Source organism: Ostrea edulis, chromosome 5 (genome assembly GCF_947568905.1).
Source record: "Ostrea edulis chromosome 5, xbOstEdul1.1, whole genome shotgun sequence".
Lineage (NCBI taxonomy): Eukaryota > Metazoa > Mollusca > Bivalvia > Ostreida > Ostreidae > Ostrea > Ostrea edulis.
In genome coordinates, this window is record NC_079168.1 from 50,418,387 (window position 1) to 50,437,536 (window position 19,150).

Genomic DNA, 19,150 nt, shown 5'->3' on the forward strand with positions numbered 1-19,150 from the left:
CATGTGTAAGTATCGACTGTTCAGAATGACGTAGTCTTTTAAATGATTAATGGTCGCCCTTTTTTAACTTCAGAGTTGTGGAAAACATTTCTAGATAGCCAGTCATTTGGACTGACAAGAAGGCAACATAAGCCAGTCCGAAGTGATTAAAGCCAGTCCGAAATCTAAAGTCACAAAATAAAAAAATTAAAAAAAACTCCAAAAAGTACACAACATTTATTTACTTTATTAAACATCTTTATACAAAAGTTTCATAATTACATTTAATCAGTCTCCATTTCTATGCTTGTGAAATCTCCACAGCTCTTCGGTGAAAAACAGAATTTTCATGATCTGTTATAGAAGAGTACCTGTAATTTGTTGAGCTGATGATAAAATTTTGTAAGCAATTCTTGGGTACGCAGCCGTCAGCGTACAGTGCTGTTGGCGTCAATGTAAATACATATACTGCATGTCATTTTAGCACCATCAAATTTCAACCATTCCCGCCCCTCTGTCCAATTGTGTTTGAATTCTCTTTGTCGAGATCTTTCGTATTTAACCTTGTCTTCATCTGTTAATTTACTTCTTTTTTTACCTGGTTTCGATCCAGCTGTAAATTTAATGGGCCACATGGCTATGCTGGTTTCGCTTTAATCAGCCTCAATGTTGTTAAGGAAAAAGTATTGCGCAAATGCATTTTAGTTTTGTAAGATAATTGCGCTGAAAAATGCGCCGATGCTTACAGGAAACAAAATAACAAAACAAAAACAAAAAAACAGGCTTGTCGTTTGGACCGACATCAATGGCATTTTTATCGGTCGCAAGCATTTTTAATCGGTTCTGTCGGCATGACCGGCAGTTTTCCACAACTCTGAACTTTATCTAAAAAAGTTAAAGCCTGGTTTGGTGTACTAGTATGTACACTGTACATTTCTCCATTTGGTCATTAGATTCTGAGGAAATGGCAACACAGATGCAACAAAATTCTGAACAGAATCAATAAGAAAAATTATCATAAGAAGGCATGAAAAATATTTTTAGTTGGGGATATTCATTTCAGTCAATCTGGCTTTGGCAAACTAATTTCCTGATGTTCAGCACTTCAATATATAAAATGAAGGAAAATTAATGTTTATGCCCTCATAATTGGAGTTTGGGGTAGGTAATGTTTTGTCCATCTGTTTATTAGTCTGCAAAAACTTTAATCTTGGATATAATTTTTTAATGGATGGTAATTGGCTCTTTCTATATTTTATATGTGTGTTACTTGTGGCAAGACCTTGTTCTATGGGTACCAAAGTTTTTGATCGCTTGACTTTGGCATTTGACCTACTTTTGGCTATTATCAACTTTGCTGCCATACAGAGGCAGTAGTGTTATGATAAAATAATATAGGTATATATCAATGAATTCTGATAAATTTTGAAATGTTTGGGTTTTATCACAAAAACAAATAAATATATAAATAAATCTGTTCATTTATGCAAGATTAAGTTCTGTGTTGCTAAAATCAAGTCAGTTACATTAAAAATATGAAGGAAGACGTGTTTATGCCAGGATGTTGTAAATATGCAATTCAGTTGCTATTAAGCCTGAACTCGGTCTCTCTAAGTTTTATCAAAATCCCTTAACTCCAAGTTATCGAGAGTCATCTGTAATATACTGTGAGGTACAGGGGTTATAATTTTTATTAAAAAATTATGTGTACATTTATTTTTAAGTGGTAAAGGAAAGAGCAAAGCCAAATTAAAGGAAAAAGAGAGAGCCTCTACCCCAACAACAGAGAGAGGAAGCAAGCAGAAAGGTTAGAGAGTTACAACAAGGGAAACTACAACCCTTTCAAAGGAAATATGATTGGAATAAAGGCAGTCATGTTTATGTATTAATTCTATTTAGAAAGGGAAGAAAGGAAAAACATCAAGGCATCTTTAAAAGCTAAAGTCTTAAGAATTGCAATGTTCAAAATATGAAATTATGAAGTTGACTTTTTAAAAATGGAAATAGAGCTTGATTCGAAAAGGGAAATTGGACTTTTTAGAAATGACTTCAGAATTTCCTGAGAAAAATTGGATGAAAAGATGTGGTATTTCTATTATTATACCTCCCGCAACAAGTTGTGGGGGGGAATACTGGAATCGGGTTGTCCGTCTGTCTGTCCGTCCGTCTGTAGACGCAATGGTTTCCGGGCTCTAAAGCATTATCCTTTCCACCTACCGTCACCATATCATATATATGGACTACCCATGGGATGAAGATGTTCCCTATTGATTTTGGGGTCAAAAGGTCAAAGGTCAAGCGCACTGGACATCGAAGTAGCAATATGGTTTCCGGGCTTTAAAGCGTTATCCTTTCCACCTACAATCACCATATCGTACATATGGACTACCCATGGGATGAAGATGTTCCCTATCGATTTTGGGGTCAAAAGGTCAAAGGTCACGCGCACTGGACATTGAAGTAGCAATATGGTTTGGTTTGTCATGCCATTTGTTTTTTACACTCAGAAAAGAGGTAGTTTATACCTATTACCAACACCCTTTGGGAGATTGGGGTAAGCGGGGGGTATTCTTAGTGAGCATTGCTCACAGTACCTCTTGTTATTTTTGGTTCACAAACACAAAATACTCGGATATTAAATTTGCACATGAGATCTAGTAAATTTGTTCTTTATGGAAATACATGAGCATTTGACTTCATAAGTACATGTAACACACCCGCGTTATTTTGTATTTTACAGTATCCAGTGCCTCAGGCTCAGCTGCCAGTTCCCAGGACTCTTCTGTATCTACCACCCCCAGCAACACCTCATCAGACCCCAAACGCAAAAGAACTCGCAATGATGCTGATTTAGTAAGTCAGTTTATTGAGAAGATGAATAGTGACATGTTTATGATGCTGATTTAGTAAGTCAGTTTATGAATTGTGAAATGTTTATGCTACCCCACTTATGACCCTTAGTCACTTTTTAGAAAGGGGAGTAGTATTTTGGAATATTGATGTTGACAGAGAGTGAAAATGGAATGGTATAATATTTTTGGATTAATTTCATCTGATAGATGTAATGAGTTTTTGAGTTAGATTGATGTGTAATTTTTCCCCACTGAATCCCCAATATCCATTCCCTTCATTGTTGTGGTCTTGATTTTTCAGTCTGCACCGAGTACTCCTTCACAAGAGACAAAAGACACAACACCATCAAGTACACCAACCAGCACACCCAGCCAACCAGACGTTCAGAAGAAGAGGGGCCGGCCTGTTAGCAGTACACCTGTTGCTACAGTTGTCGCAGAGGTAGGATTTACATGTACTGAAATCTACAGTCAACGTGTCAAATACATTCTCGTTATCGATAAGAACCTGTAGTGCTACTACAGTTTGAATTGACGCTTTGATCAGGACATCTCAATTTATTGATGTGAAAAATTACCTTTGCATATAAATTAAGAAACTGGATTTGCACAACTTTAAAAGATGTACTGATTGAAACATTTTTTGTCTTAGACCATCCATTGTTTGTTGGTATTTAGATTTTGCTCACAAGGAAAAACATAAAGTGATAAAACAGTGCAGACTTGTGTAAATTTTATTTGAAAAGGTGATCCAACAAATTTTTGTACATGAATGTTATTGAACTGGTGTAAATTTTCCAGTCTGGACCAGCCCTTTCAGTGTCCGAGTCGACGTCAAACACTCCCACTACTCCAGTTACAACTGAAACAACGAAGAAACGAGGTCGCCCCCCTGCCACAAGCGTCGCCACGACAGACACAGTAGGTGTACATAGCAAGAGTGACAGGACACAAAATATCTACACCTGTATCACACGAAGGATAAAAATTAATTACATGAGTAATTAAGGAGGGAAAACTTGTACTTTGAAATACTTTATTTTTATGATTACTAATTATACCCCCAGCACAGTTTAATGGGTGGTGGGTGTTATACTGGAATCACTTTGTACGTCTGTAGACATTATATAATTTTTCCAGAATATATCTTAAACATAAATGAACACATTTTATTAAAACTGTATGCATATCTGATATGAATAATAGAGTTGTGCACCTGCTAATTTGATTGAGATTTTTAACATTCAAGAAAGTTATGGATATTTTTTCCATTTTGAGGGGATGTTGTCATTGTGCAGAGTATATCTTAAAAACCAATGTACAGATTTGATTCAACTTTTGTACCTATATAATATATAATGTATATAAGGAAGTTGTGCACTTGTCATTTTTATTGACATTCTTTATCATTCAAGGATGTTATGGATATTTTCATTTTACAGGTGTTTTGGTTGTTTTTTTTCCCAACTTCCTGGACTTAGTCATTTTCCTTTAGATTTTGTAGTGATCTGTTCTCTCACAGAGACTACTGAATTAGTTTTAGAGAGAGTATAATGGAATCATTAGTCGATTTATCTGTCTGTCCATGGATATGATTTTGTCAAAGGCATTTTTCAAGAGACTAGAGCATGAAAATGAAAATTTGTACATTCTTTTATCTTACCTCCTGCTACAGAGGTCCTCCTCATGTCAAAAGCACATGTTTATTCTTCAATGAGCACAAATTCACGATTTCCCACCATCCAATGTGCCCTGCAGGGGGCATTAGTCTTGTTAGGACAGTTCTAGTTTTTCTTGATATCTTGCAGACATAACATGTACATATAAATTAAGGACCAGATCTTAAGAAATCTTTTTAACCATTAGCTACTGCCAAATGATATTTAGTTGGGACAGCAAATTCAAGACCAGAGCAACAAATTCCACCATATTTAAATGATCACAGATAATAATGAGTGTACAGTAAACAGCACTTCCGAGGTGAAGAGAACAGAAAACAAGGTCCACATCACGATTTCTTTACTCCATACCTCAGATATCAAAGACCAGGGGTTTTTGTTTTTGGTTTGTCTTTCTCGAACTTTAACCTTGATCTTACGAAACAGTGACTCCATACTTGATGAATTGTTAGGTCGAGTCAAGGTTATTTGTTTCATAAAAGTCTTTGTCAAATTTGCAACAAATGGAGATGGTCATGCTTGTATGCAGTGTTTCACAAACACATTTTGTTTTATAAACTGTTTGCATGTAATGCATAAATGAACTATTATTTGATTAAATGGTATTAATATTTTTAGCCCTCACAAGGATCCCAGGAATCCACTTCATCTTCAGCAACTGCATCCACAGAACAGAAGAGGAAGAGACCCAGGCCAGACCCTACGGTAGAATCGGTACTATTAATAACCCCCACACAAAAATATCATAATGTATGGGGAGTGGGCAAATTTGGTAAAGAAGGCAGGTGGTGTGAGGGCCATTGAGTCCTCCAGAGGATCCAGGGCAAATTACTATTGGGGGAGGGGGCCTAGATGGCAGACCCTCCAGATAGAAGTTTCTGGGGTTTTCCATTCTTGTGAATTGAATGGGGTGGGGGTTTTTTTTGGCTTAAAGATACTACAGTAATTTTTAGCTCACCTAAGCTCAAAGCTCAAGTGAGCTTTTCTGATCGCCTGCTGTCTGTCCGTATGTAAACTTTTTACATTTTCGACTTCTCCAGAGCCACTGCGCCAATTTCAAGCGAACTTAGCAAAAAGCATCCTTGGGTAAAGGGCTTTCAAGGGGAGATAATCACAAAAATGCAAAAATAGGGTGGGTCATTTAAAAGTCTTCTCAAGAACCACAGGGCCAGAAGAGCTGAAATTTACATGAAAGCTTCCTGGCATAGTGCAGATTCAAGTTTGTTACAACCATGATCCCCGGAGGTACATTGGGGCCACAATAGGAGATAAAAGTTTTGAATATGACGATATATGTAAAAATCTTTGAAAATCTTCTTCTCAAGAACCACTGGGCAAGGAAAGTACAAAGGACCTCCCCACTTTAGCTACGACATATGGCCCCCGATGATTTAGTAAAGCATTGAAGTTTGAATTTTGCCATTTACAATGCCCCAAGATGTTCATTATTACCTTAACTTGGAGGATTGGTATTTTATTTTACTGAAAAATTCGTTAACATTAAGAGCTATGCTGTCTTTTGAAGTCAGGGTTGTCTATTTTTGTTATATCTCTATTGATATTCATCGAATGACCAGTTTTTAAAGCCTTTGGTTATATTGAGCACAAGTTGTCCAGATTTCTCCTTCCTATTACAATTCTTTTTTGTACTGAAGAAAATTATATCCAAAAGGCAAGATTAGACAATCTTGTGTCGGTGATGAAAATTCATAAAATTCTGCAGAAACTACATGTTTTCTTTCTACCTCATTTACCTGTCTTGACCTCATCTTGACCTGCTGAATATTAAATCAGCCACATGATAATCTGTGCCATGCTAATGCTCGAAATACTTGTCAGGCTGCATGGTATTGTCGACTACATGTCCTTTGGTTTGCAGTTTAGGAAGGTCGTTTCTTAGTTGATGAAACACGGCATACCATTTCTTATCTTTATTGTACTTCTGGAAGACTTTGACCTGAGAAACTGATACAGATGACAGGATACATTGTACTTCTGGAAGACTTTGACCTGAGTAACTGATACAGATGACAGGATACATTATACTTCTGGAAGACTTTGACCTGAGTAACTGATACAGATGACAGGATACATTGTACTTCTGGAAGACTTTGACCTGAGTAATTGATACCGGTGACAGGATACATTCTTGTCACACATCTGGTAAGACTCGGGAGATGGGTTTTGCAGGATGATTTAGTAGAAAGCTTTAATGACTGTTGCTTTCATATATGTTATGTCAGAAGCCAGTGATATTACCTCTCTCTTAATTTCTGTGAAGTCTTTTGTGAAATAAAATCTAGAAGGAGGACAGTTACATTCAGTACATTGAACAGTATGAATGCATATCAACATTTTATTTAATAACATGAATGGGGATAATGAAATTACAGGTAAGCTTTAGTTGTTTTATTACATCTTTTTTACTGTGATTGATTCAACAACTTTCTTCCTTATTTGTAGGAGGAGTCATTTTTAGCGAAGATAGAGGTCAAAGTTAAGATTCCGGAGGAACTGAAGCCCTGGTTGGTGGATGATTGGGACCTGATTACAAGACAGAAACAAGTAATCAAGATCATTACATCCACTTCAACACATGTGAAGGTTTATGGGTAATAGCTACAGAATACAGTCTAGACTGCCATATAAGGTGACCATCAAAATGACAAGGAGAAGGTCAAATACATGTATGACAGGGAGTCTCTCGTAATACAATCCCAGATTATCTACCGAACTTTACAAGGAAATTAATACATTGAATTGAAAACCTTAGTTATCATTTTTGCCCAATTCTATTAATTATAGCTGTGCTTTAAAACAAACATAATTATTCAGTAAATGAAAAATTGAATCATGTAAATATTAAATAAAATTGATAAAAGAAATAAGATTCAGAAAATGGATGAATCTGCTTCAAAATTGTATTGTTATGAATTCATGTAGACATAGATAAATCAGTTAATATTGAAGTCATTAATACACTGGTACACCATTATTACGTTTCTCATTATGTCACGATAAAATAATGTAGTACCGTGGGCAACATAAAAAACTTTGCCAGTGAAATCCGTTGAAACATCATTTGAAAATAGTATATCTTCCGTTGATACTCCGTGGAAGGGATGTGTGTGTGTGTGTGAATATATCTTTACCGTTTCTTTGTTGAAAGGACTATGACAATTGATTTATTTATATTAAGTTCTCTTTTTACACAACACAACGGGGAAAAAAATAGAAGAAAAAAATACACAAAATGCACACGATACTACACAACACTTTAACACTTTTCACTGACGATAAGCACAGTCCACATAAAAAAATAATAATAAGCACTAAGATCACATTTATAACACTAAATGATGGCATTATAAAAAATTGTCAATGGATTTTAGAATGTTGACTGAGCTAAATGCTGTGCACGAAACAACTGATAACACTGGGCAGTTTGATCGGTGTATTTATGGACAAGATCTACAACCTACTGTACATGTATGTCAAAATAACTGACGAAATTTTTAAATTGCTGAACACTGCCTTTGGTCATCTAACTCTGTCCAAGCTGCAATATACAAGTACCTTCTAATCTGCCAATTATCATTTGTTTGTTTTAATCAGTCGTTTTCATTCAAAATCTCTCTGTGATGCACAGCAGACTGCATCTACTTTAAACGTTCAAACAACATTTTTCTAAAATATAAGGCAAACTGTACACACATCAATTTGATGTATGTGATAATTTTCTATACATCTGTCTTTAGACAGGATGTATTATGGTGCAGTGATGTTTGTACGTCCATCTGTTCGGGTTTTCTGTTTCTATTTTCATTTCTATGTCACATACATGTATCAAGCTTAAACTTACTATGTACATGTGTAGTTTCTTTCTGGGTCGCTCTAGATCATGTTGCAATTTTGATCCATTTTGACCTCTCTTGCAGGAGTTTTGCTCTTTATTCAAAAATCAATGTTATATGGAGGGTTCATAATTTGTCTAACTCCTCCCACAATTTTCAAGTGAGGACCTTCTTATTTTACAGTGTTTGTATGGGTATTGAAGATGGACATTAGGCAAGAATTTTGATTTTCTTTAGTTTTGGAGAAATTAAACATTGTTGAATTTGGTCAGTTTTGAGGAAATGTTACATAGAGAGTACATGATCTGTCCCTCTAAATCCCCCCACCACCAGTTTTGAAGTGAGGACCTTCTTATTTCACAGAGTGTTTGTAACATAATGAAATTATATGTGTACTTCAATAAAGTATGCATTGGGTTACCAAGAAATTTGAAATGTATTCAACAGAAATGTTTCACTTAAACCTGTTTTCCATTTACTGTCAGTTACTATAATAAATTATGCATTGAAGTCCCCAAGAAATTGGAAATACTTAACAGAAAATTTTCACTAAAACTGCTTTCCATTGATGGTTGCATTGCTCGATAATCATAAACCTTGTTTTGACACATGAACAGAAAGTGCTTTGTACATTTCAGGTTGTTTCTCTGCCATGCAAGACAACAGTAGATAATATATTAGATGACTATGTACGCACCAAATCAGCAAAAGTCAGCGCCAACAAGTATGTCTATGTTGAGGTTTGAAGTTTTCCAAGCAAAAGATTACCAGCCTTTGTATATGCCCTCAAACAAATAACACATTTTAATCCTACTACTATTGGGTACAGTGAAACCTGTCTTAGGGAGATGAATTTTGTGTCTGATTGCAAAGTATATAGAACATGAAAAGATAACTGGGAATGTAAATAGGTGGGAAACTCCATGAAACAATTCTTACAGGGTGGGTTTAACTGTACATGCATACTAGATTTCTAGTATTCTTGGTTGTCATAAATGGATGTCAAATTTGGTTGAAAAGCATATAAAACCTTGATCTGTATCTGTAACACATTGGGAACTGACTCTACATGTGATAGCTTAATTAGCTCACCTGATCTGAAAGCTCAAGTGAGCTTTTCTGATCACCTTTTGTTCGGCATCTGTCTAGCCATCCATTTGTCTGTAAACTTTTAACATTTCACAACAGAGTTAATTTCAACCATACATGCCACACCCTTTTTGAAGTGTAGAGAATTAAGAATTAGGGAAATTTTATGGCATCTTTTAAAAATCTTCTCAAGAACCATTGAGCCAATATTTTGGCACAAATCATCCTTGGGTACCGGTAAAGGGGTTTAGGTTTGTTCAAATAAAGGGCCATGCTTCCTCCAAAGGAGAGATAATCAAGAAAAGGCAAAAATAGGGTGGGTCATTTAAAAATTTTCTTTTCAAGAAACACTGACCTAGAAAAGTTGAAATTTACATGAAGGCTTCCTGACACAAAGTATATTCAAGTTTATTCAATTCAAGGCCACCAGGGGTAGGGTAGGAGCACAGTAGGGGATCAAATTTTACATGAGGATATACATGTATAAGAAACATCTTTAAAAATCATCTCCTCAAGAATAACGGCCATGATTAGTCAAATTGATATGCACAAGCATCTTCAGGTAATGCAGATTCAAGTTTGTTCAAATTATGGCCCCTTGAACTAGGGTAGGGCCAGAATAAGGGATCAAAGTTTTACCTACATAATACTTCAATGTATATAGGAACGCTGTCCAATTTTTATTCAGCAGTTTCTGAAAATGCTTTGAAAAGAATTTTCAGAAGGTTACATGTCCTAGGGGATACAATTAAATTTTTTAAAATGCATTAAGGCCAAATAAAATTGAAATTACGGTTCTTGGGCCTGCGTGCATCCGTTTTGAGGTTGCCGCATTGCTGATTTGATCTATTTTTCAATGAAATAAAAAGTTGGTAATGCGCTTACGTATCTAGGGGGAGAATCGCATTCATTCTGAATTTCACATTTTGCATTCGGAATTCTCTCACATCTTTGTAACTTCCAAATCACAGTCACTTGGGTTCATGAGTAAAGGTTATATACAACTTCTTATCCCAATTCATAAGGTTCCGTAATAGCTTAAAGTGACCGAAAATTCTAAAACCATCTGCACAAGTACCACAGCGATTTAGACCAGTGCCACTAATTACCCATATTGACTTCATTATTCGAAATCGTCAAGCACCAATGTTAATGTGGTTTGGATACAACTAGACATTAAGAACTGTGTATCTTTATAAGACTTGTTATTAGTATAATTTGTGTACTATATTGAATTATTATTTATCAAAATTAATTTTTGAGCATCTAAATCGTTTTGGGTCATTCATTCTTTTTGGGTATTTAGTACCACTGGTCAAAATGGCTGTCAAAAGTGAAAGTGCAGACAGTTTTACAATTTTCAGTCACTTGAAGTTGGAGCTAGAAATTTGACTTAAAATTGATATCTAATGTTGCACATTCTATGTAATTGCACATACATTCTCTGTTGATAGTAGTACAATGCCAGGACCCAGGTAAAATTCAGTTACAATAATGGACATTTTTCTGAATTCGTTTCTGGATATCTTGGAAAGTATACGGAATTTCGGGAACTCTGAAAGTAATGTAGATTTTTTATGGGTAAATATTCTAGAATATAGTAGAAGTTTATATCATTTGGTTTATTGTTTTTCTCATCAGCGAACTCGGGTATACCCCATATATTTAGAGCTCTGTTGTTGATGACCAAGATAAAGGAAGGTCTACTGTGTTTATGATTCAGTTATATAACTTTTACGTTTAGAGTTTTTTCCCAACAAGTTCGGGATTTGAAAAAAAAATGCCTCCCTCATCTATTTTATTGCTAATAAAAATGAAAAATAAAACCCTCCCTGCCTCATCTGTTTTTGAGAAAATTGGCATGAGAACCAGTGAATTAATTTTATGTGGCCTTGGGTAATAATTTTTTTAAAGCTTTAAAAGGGGTGTAATTTACATAATAGGTGTTTGAAACTTACAATTTTCAGTTGGTTGGACATGTTTGATATGTAAAATATAATGTCTCCGTTAACTTAATATGATCTTAAAGTATACATCTTCTTTGTTGCACATATTGCACTTGTGCTGAAAGGGTTTTCTTTCATTTTGAGGGATCTCGGGAGGATGGGGATTAACTTTCAGGGGTTTGCAAAAGGATTTTAAGTCCAAAAACAATATGCAATTTGTTTATTTGCAGAAAGTGGACTTTAGGCATTTTTCTATTTGGGGTAGGGATTCAATTGGTGTTCATTTGGAAGACTTTCATAACAGCAATTACATTGTTAATTGTTTTTTTTTCATTTTTGTTTGCAAACCAGAGAATAATACTGTACACAAACTACTTTGTTCTCTAGGGATGCAATAGTTGAGGTCACACAAGGAATCAGAGAATACTTCAATGTTATGCTTGGTACACAACTATTGTACAAGTTTGAGAGGCCCCAGTATGGAGAGGTGAGTGTATCATAGCTAGGGATGTCAGGTGTACATTAAACTGTTGAACTTCTTTGTGTGAAATTGAATTACATGTAGGTACAATGTAAATTACCTCTACTGCAAAATCGCTTACTGGTAGGCTATGGAAAGTGTATAATTTAAATTGCTTGCCAATTTTTCTGTTAGATGTAGTAGGGATACATATTTAATTTTTTTTTTTCAGTTTTACTTGGAGACATTCTTTTAAAAAAAGAAATATCTTTTTTATATGTAAAGTAATGTGCAAGGATTGAAAATACTGCAATAAATATACAGTGTAGTTTATTTAGCTATAGCATCAAGTAATTTTTTTTAACTCTTAAAACATTCACAGGTGTAATATTTTATTTAAGTACATAATGAAGATGCTCCAGAACCAGACAATTGACTTTTTGAGGCCCTAGGCCTCTAGTAATGTAATTTTCATACATGAAGTTTTTATATAACTTAGGGGAGAAAAAGCACATTCAAAAGGCCTTAATGTTTGGTTGTCAAGTTGTGGTAGTTCAATTTTTTGTTTTGTGTTCAAGGTTTTAAATTCGTTAGCACACTTTGTCCTTACCACAAACAATGAAAAAAAAGTAATTTTACAGTTTGTAAAGTTTTGTTAAGGGATATAGTTGCGTGACTGTTCCCGTGTGGGTGAGTGTGTTTGTGTGTAACATTGAACTTGTATACACTCTGCAGGCCACAGTTCTGCTTGATTGATTTTGGTACTTCACATGTAGCTTTGTTATCAAGGGAGGAAGAACCCTATTGATTTTGGGGTCAAAGGTCAATATGAAATTTCGTAGGAAAAGCTTTCTCAGGGGAAGTGGCTCAAACTACATATATTTTTCAGACTCCTTTTAAAGAGAGTTCAACTGACCTGGTACTTTTGATCTTGTGTATTCCTTAAATAAAACATTGCCTATGTTGATATCCAGTTACTATCCCCATGCCAAAAAGTTTCAGGGTCTGTGTGGAAGTAAGATTATCAGGGGCAGTGTTGTAAGGAATATTGTAGATTACCATCGCAGATTTCAGTCTCGTACTTGTCACAGATGTCAGTAAAAAGGAAGACCCTGTTTTACTGTGTCCTGTACGCGTTCATGACACATGGATTTTGTGTCTTTTGAATTCCATGTGTATGTTGAATCTACTGAGGCTGTCAAAGGTAATGAGAAAGGAAACATGAGATGAATGTACATCATGATGCAGATGTTTAGTTTTAGCACTTTATTCACCAGGTAATGAAGGAGAACCCAGATAAACCAGTGACTGAGATTTATGGTGCTATCCATTTACTGAGACTTTTTGGTAAGTTTAGGTCATCTCTTTTACTGCGATTTGTACATGTACTTTGAAATTAAGTTGGCTTAATGAAGAAAAGGCTCTGGGATCAGTAGATTTACTAGCCCAATGGGCTAACGCAGTATTGTTTTTTGCTCATCCGACCTCGAAATCGGTTACCCCGGGCATCAGTTATTGCACATCCCTGACAAATGTTGCTTGGTGTGTCGCTGCAGTGACCCAAGGTCATTTGGCTTCAATCAATTATAATCAGTCTAAATATTTTGAATGCCCACATTTGGTGGGGTGGGGGTAATTCTGTTAAGACAAGTCTTGTAAGGGGAAAGGGGTCAAAAGTTAATGGTCATATTTTGTAGGAAATGGATTTTAGATGTACATGTATTTCTATTCTCCTCATTATGTACATGGAATGCCGTATTTTTCATTGTTACATTTCATGATATGAATCGGTTGTTGTGCCTCAGTGGTTACTTGTGTTTACTCTGTGACTGGGAAGTCATGGGTTTTGGCACAGTTCCCAAGAAGTAAAAGTTAGGAGTGACTGCTGTCACCTAATGTTGCAGCATATAGAAGCAAAAGTCACAGATCTTTTAAATGAGACATTTATGAATTGATGTCCTATGTCGTGGCAGGCTTTGGTACAATAATCATAAAAAACCTCACTGTTATGATCCTGAACACCATGTGCGAGTCTAAATTTGTGGCACTTCATCTACAGTTGAAGACATCTCTACGAGTGAATAAATGCTAGAAGGGATGCAAAACAACAAAAATGTTTTCATACAGGCACTCAGCTTTAACACCTTTCGTGCATATTGGATATGTTTATTCTGAATATTATTCTGTTATGCTCCCTCTGAAATTTTCAAAGATTATTAAACCAAATGAGATGAAAATACCAGTATCTACTCATAAAGTACATTTTTATTTTGCCTTTATTGTACCCTTCTCAAAAATCTGATTGCAGTTAAACTAGGAGGTATGCTGGCATACACCTCCTTGGATGAAAAGAGCATACAGCTTTTGCAGAATCACCTACATGATTTCCTGAAGTAAGTACAGGAAATATTTTAGTGTTAAGAATTTGGATTAAATTTCCCAACAATGTCCAGTCAAAGTCTTGAGAGAAGATTGCTGGTTTATGTATGTGTATGGCATGTTATTTACTGTCTGGGTAAATAGGCTGTCATCTTGTAAAAGAATCTCATCCTCATAATTATGTAAACTTACAAGATGACCATAAAAAAGTCACTTACATAAACTATTTGTAAGAGATGTCCGTCTCATTTTCAGGTACATGCAGAAAAACATGTCCACCTTATTTTCCCTTACCGATTACATAGTGGCTCCACCTGAGTATCACCGCAAAGCGATATGATGTAGTCCTACATGTGTCAGAGAAAAAACCCACATGTTGTCAGCTTGCTGAAAGCTTCACAGAGAAAAGTGGAGAAATCATTTCACCATTCAATTCCATCCGTTTTGTAACAGTGCAAAAAGAACTGTTAGTGAGTGCAAGATCCGGTTGATCCAATTCGATGTCGTTCCAAGAATTGTTGGAAAATTACAATGTCAGACAGAAAGCTGAGTTGTAGAAATATTATGTATGGTGTGTTTAGTTGTGCATGTCAGTAAGAACGTGAGGTTTTTCTTTTTATATGACTGATTTGAAATTATAATTTTTATAAGGTTTCAAAGTGATTATGGATAAACATGTTCCTATATATGTGTGTGTCTGAATTCAGATGTGTTTAAAAGAAAATTGCATGCTTCAGTGAACAATATTGTTTCATTAAAGTCAGAGACCTGAACTAAAACTGTACATATCAGAATTTGAGAAAATAAATATTTAAATGCCATGTAAATTCTTTTGGTAGTTTTTTTTGGTGTGTCAAAAAATGGCTGGGGCATTTAGTTTTTACCCTTTCTATTCATCTGTCATATATGTAGCTGTATTTTCCAGACTTTTTCCCACTATGCTTGCAGATATTGAAGGCTGAAATTCACATGAAACGTCTCCGACTTATAGACAACCCCTATTGGTTTTATTTTTAGATCAGGTCAAAGGTCACCAGGTTTCATGAGGAAATGATTTCTGGCTATAAAAATACTGTTTGAGCTTTAACAATTAAACTTTATGAATAAAAGAGACTCAATGATTGAAGGGATGATGTACAGTAGTTTGTAGGGCTGGGTATTGCCTGGAAATTTCGAATTGCGATATTTTAAACTATTGCAATATTTTCATAAAGAATTAAAACGATCTTATCTTATGAAGTAAGAAAACACATAACCCCAATCAGCCATGTTCCTCAACGATGTTCCTCAACACTAAGTCCGTGTTTTGGTGGTATGATACAAGGTTATAATATTGAAATAATTAATGATTGAGGAATAAGGGAGTGTCTATCAGCATGACGGTCGTGCTGATTATATTCACTATTCGCACGACGGTCATGCTGATTATACTCACTATTTGCACGACGGTCGTGCTGATTATATTCACACGACAGTCGTGCTGATTATATTCACTTTGCACAACGGTCATGCTGATTCGCACGACATATCCACACGACACTCATTTATGGAAGCGAAGCTCCGAGGGTTTGGAATATGTCTCCTGTGTAGTCATTTTTACTATATTCTGTCAATTTTAATAAAGTGAAATTAATAAAATGACGCAAACTTTAAGGGCTAGTAATCAATAAATCAAGATTTTGTCATTTATTTCTCGGAGAGTGGAAGAAATTTAATGGATGCTTTTTGAGAAGCAGGGGAAATAAGGGGCCATTTAAGGCCTGGTCCCAAAGGGCAAAATCCTGGTGAGGGTTCAGGGGGCCAAGTCCCAGAAGCTCTGTGATTTTGATTTATTACATCATGTATAATTAAGCCTCCAAAAGTGGTTGTTGATATTGTGCATCCTATAATTTTAAAAAACAGAAATAAAAATGAAACAAATATTATTTGTAACAAGATGAGTTTGTGAAACACAAATGCCCCCGATAATGGCCAATTCCAAAGATGGCCAAGGTCACATATCTTGGTACCAGTAGAAAGATCTTGTCACAAGAAATGCGCGTGTGCAAGAAGAAAGCTCTAATATTTACCATATAGAAGTTATGACCAATGTCAATTTTTTAAGTAAGTCAAATGCCAAGGTCAAACGGTTTAGTACCCACGGAAAGGTCTTGTCACAAGGAATACTCATATGAAATATCAAAGCTCCAGCCCTTACTGCCCAAAAGTTATTAGCAAGGTTAAAGTTTTCAAAAAGTAGGCCAAACTCCAAGGTCACAGGGTCAAATATACTACTCAAAATTTTATAAAGATCACTAGGTTATATGTGTGTAATTTACCACTAACATAACAAAAGACATAAATTTGACTCAGAAACGTGTTTACTCAGGTTATGAATGAAAATTCATGAACGGCATGAACTTTTATCAATACGGAATGCTTGAAATCTGATAACAACACCAAAAGGCATTTCATTACAAAAAGTTAACAGCAAATCAGAGAAAGAATTACAGTTTTTGGGGATAGTCCATCATTACACATAGTCGATGAAGTGTCAATACCGGGTATGGCCTCCCCTTGCATCAATGACGGCTTGACAACGTCGAGCCATGCTGTCAATAAGCACCCGGATGTTTCCAATGGGAAGGTTGTTCCACTCTTCCACGAGGGCGTTTCCGAGCTCTGCCAAAGTCGTGGGTTGTGCTCTACGGCGTGAAAGGGCAACCTGTAGCATGTTCCATACATGCTCAATCGGGTTCAAGTCCGGCAAGCGTGCTGGCCACTCCATACGGACAATTGTCTCCTGCTGAAGGTACTGCTCCACCACCCTGGCGCGATGAGGATGGGCATCATCATCCATCAGGATGAACTCAGGGCCAACAACACCAGCGTAAGGTCTGACGTAAACAGCAAGGATCTCATCCCGGTACCGCACCCCCGTCATTGTTCTTCTGTCCAGGACATGAAGATCTGTTCTTCCATCCCTGCTGATTCCACCCCAGACCATGATGGAATCACCACCATAACGGTCATGTTCACTGATGTTGGCATCATGGAAACGTTCACGTTGTCGTCGCCACACTCGGTGCCTCCTGTCTGTAAAGTCCAAACAATACCTGGACTCATCGGTGAACAGAACTTGAACCCAATCGTTCTGTGTCCAAGTGACATGATCTTCAGCCCAGTCCATTCGCTCCCGCCGGTGTCGAACAGTCAGAGGGACACGAACACATGCCCTTCTCGAGTTGAGACCTGCATTGTGAAGCCGATTCCGTATCGTCTGAGTAGACACATTCACCCCCGAGGCGTTCAGGAGGTCGTTACGTAGGCTGGTTGCTGTCCAGAAGGGATGGCGTCGTGCCTGAAGAGCCATAAAATGGTCTTGGCGTAGGGTTGTCGAGCTCTGACGACCACCCCCATGTCGGTGTGCTGCTGTACCAAAAGTTTGCTGTCGGTTCCAGTTTACAACGCTCTGGCTGATGTTTAGTGCATTTGCAACGTCACGTTGTGAATAGCCAGCGTCAAGCATTCCAATACATCTGCCCAGTTGTTCTGTCGTCAGGCGACGCCTTACACGTTGAGGGGGCATTGTGTTGATAAACGTAGTGTAAACACTCAAGTGAGTTTGAAATTTTAGAAAGAATCAGACACCGATGCCCGAGTGAAAATCGTGCAATGGTAGCAAAAGCATAAACTGTGATGAGAAATGCATTTCCCATGGCATGAAATGCACATGCAAGTTTGTTGAAGACGTTTTTGATTTCACTTGGACACAATATTGCCAGTTATGCAGTTATTAGTTTTTTAAACAGAAAAATATATATGATCCTTATCAAATTTTGAGTAGTATATTTTGTTACCCACAGAAAGGTCTTTTCACAAGGAATACTCGTGAAATATCAAAGCTCTAACACTCGCTGTTCAACAGTTATTAGCAAGGTTAAAGTTTTTAAAAAGTAGGTCAAACTCCAAGGTCAAGGGATAAAAAAATGTTGGTACCCACGGAAAGGTCTCGTCACAAGGAATACTCATGTGAAATATAAAAGCTCTAGCTTAAGACAGAATGACAGGACAAAAACAATATATATCTTGTACACATATCTTGGATACCTACGAACTACATATGTACCACAAATTGCAAATATAAATATTAAATGTATTTAATTTATTATACCCAGTTTTAAATTGTCTTTGTTGTGTGAATAACTGTTGCAATTAGCACAACCATTGTGCAGATAATCTGGGTTATTGGCATGACTGTCGTGTGGATGGCCTCGGCCGAGGAATAAATAGATAAATTTAGCTGCATGCAAATCCACCTCATCGGGAGTGTATTTGCACTTTACAATATTATGCAATTTGATAATTTTATAATTGATGATTTGAGCATATCCCCGAAATTTTTATTGCGTTTTTTTTTATAAAACAATAGGTAGATCAGAAGAAAAATAGTCTTTGTCTCTCTGGAGTATGTGCTAGCATTTTAAAGGCTTTTGTTTTATTTTTTGAATTCCAGGGTTGTATTTGGTCACAAACAAAAGGTGTTTACCCTGTTTTTTAATTGTTTTTGTTTTGCTTTCATTTGCACTTGATAATAGTGTGGCTCAATTGTAGTTATCAAATACCGCTTGTATGTTTTGACTGCCCCTCTTTAAGGCTCGTTTTGAATTCTTTAAGGCTTTCTTGAAGTACATCTCCATCACTCGTTTTTCTCATATTGCGTATGGCTTCACCTTTAATAAATCCCATAAAAATTAAGGATTATGTGCACTTTGGCATTTCAAATACTGAAACGCGTTTGTCAGTTTGATGTACGTTCTAAAATGCAGGATGCTAATTGCCTGCAATTGCTTTACTTTATACATCGTTATGTCTAAGTAAGTACCGTATTTTGCCGAATATAATACGCAGTGGTGTTTAATACGCACCCCCC

General features: G+C 36.3%; 1 protein-coding gene across 2 annotated transcripts in view; it reads left to right on the forward strand.

Annotated features, from left to right (window-relative positions):
• LOC125650408 (mortality factor 4-like protein 1) overlaps positions 1-15,065 on the forward strand; it is a 27,000-nt gene extending 11,935 nt beyond the window's left edge. Inside the window, exons 4-15 of one of the 2 annotated variants that reach the window (XM_048878701.2) lie at positions 1-5; positions 1,704-1,786; positions 2,720-2,832; positions 3,133-3,273; positions 3,633-3,752; positions 5,129-5,224; positions 6,974-7,075; positions 9,003-9,088; positions 11,787-11,886; positions 13,137-13,206; positions 14,168-14,252; positions 14,494-15,065. The exon at positions 1-5 is cut by the window's left edge and continues 82 nt beyond it. In XM_048878701.2, the coding sequence (XP_048734658.1) occupies positions 1-5; positions 1,704-1,786; positions 2,720-2,832; positions 3,133-3,273; positions 3,633-3,752; positions 5,129-5,224; positions 6,974-7,075; positions 9,003-9,088; positions 11,787-11,886; positions 13,137-13,206; positions 14,168-14,252; positions 14,494-14,578 (1,086 nt within the window). In that variant the 3' untranslated portion in view covers positions 14,579-15,065. The remainder of the gene's footprint in view (positions 6-1,703; positions 1,787-2,719; positions 2,833-3,132; positions 3,274-3,632; positions 3,753-5,128; positions 5,225-6,973; positions 7,076-9,002; positions 9,089-11,786; positions 11,887-13,136; positions 13,207-14,167; positions 14,253-14,493) is intronic. The other variant, XM_048878703.2, reaches the window with a different exon arrangement.
• Positions 15,066-19,150: the final 4,085 nt, after the last annotated feature.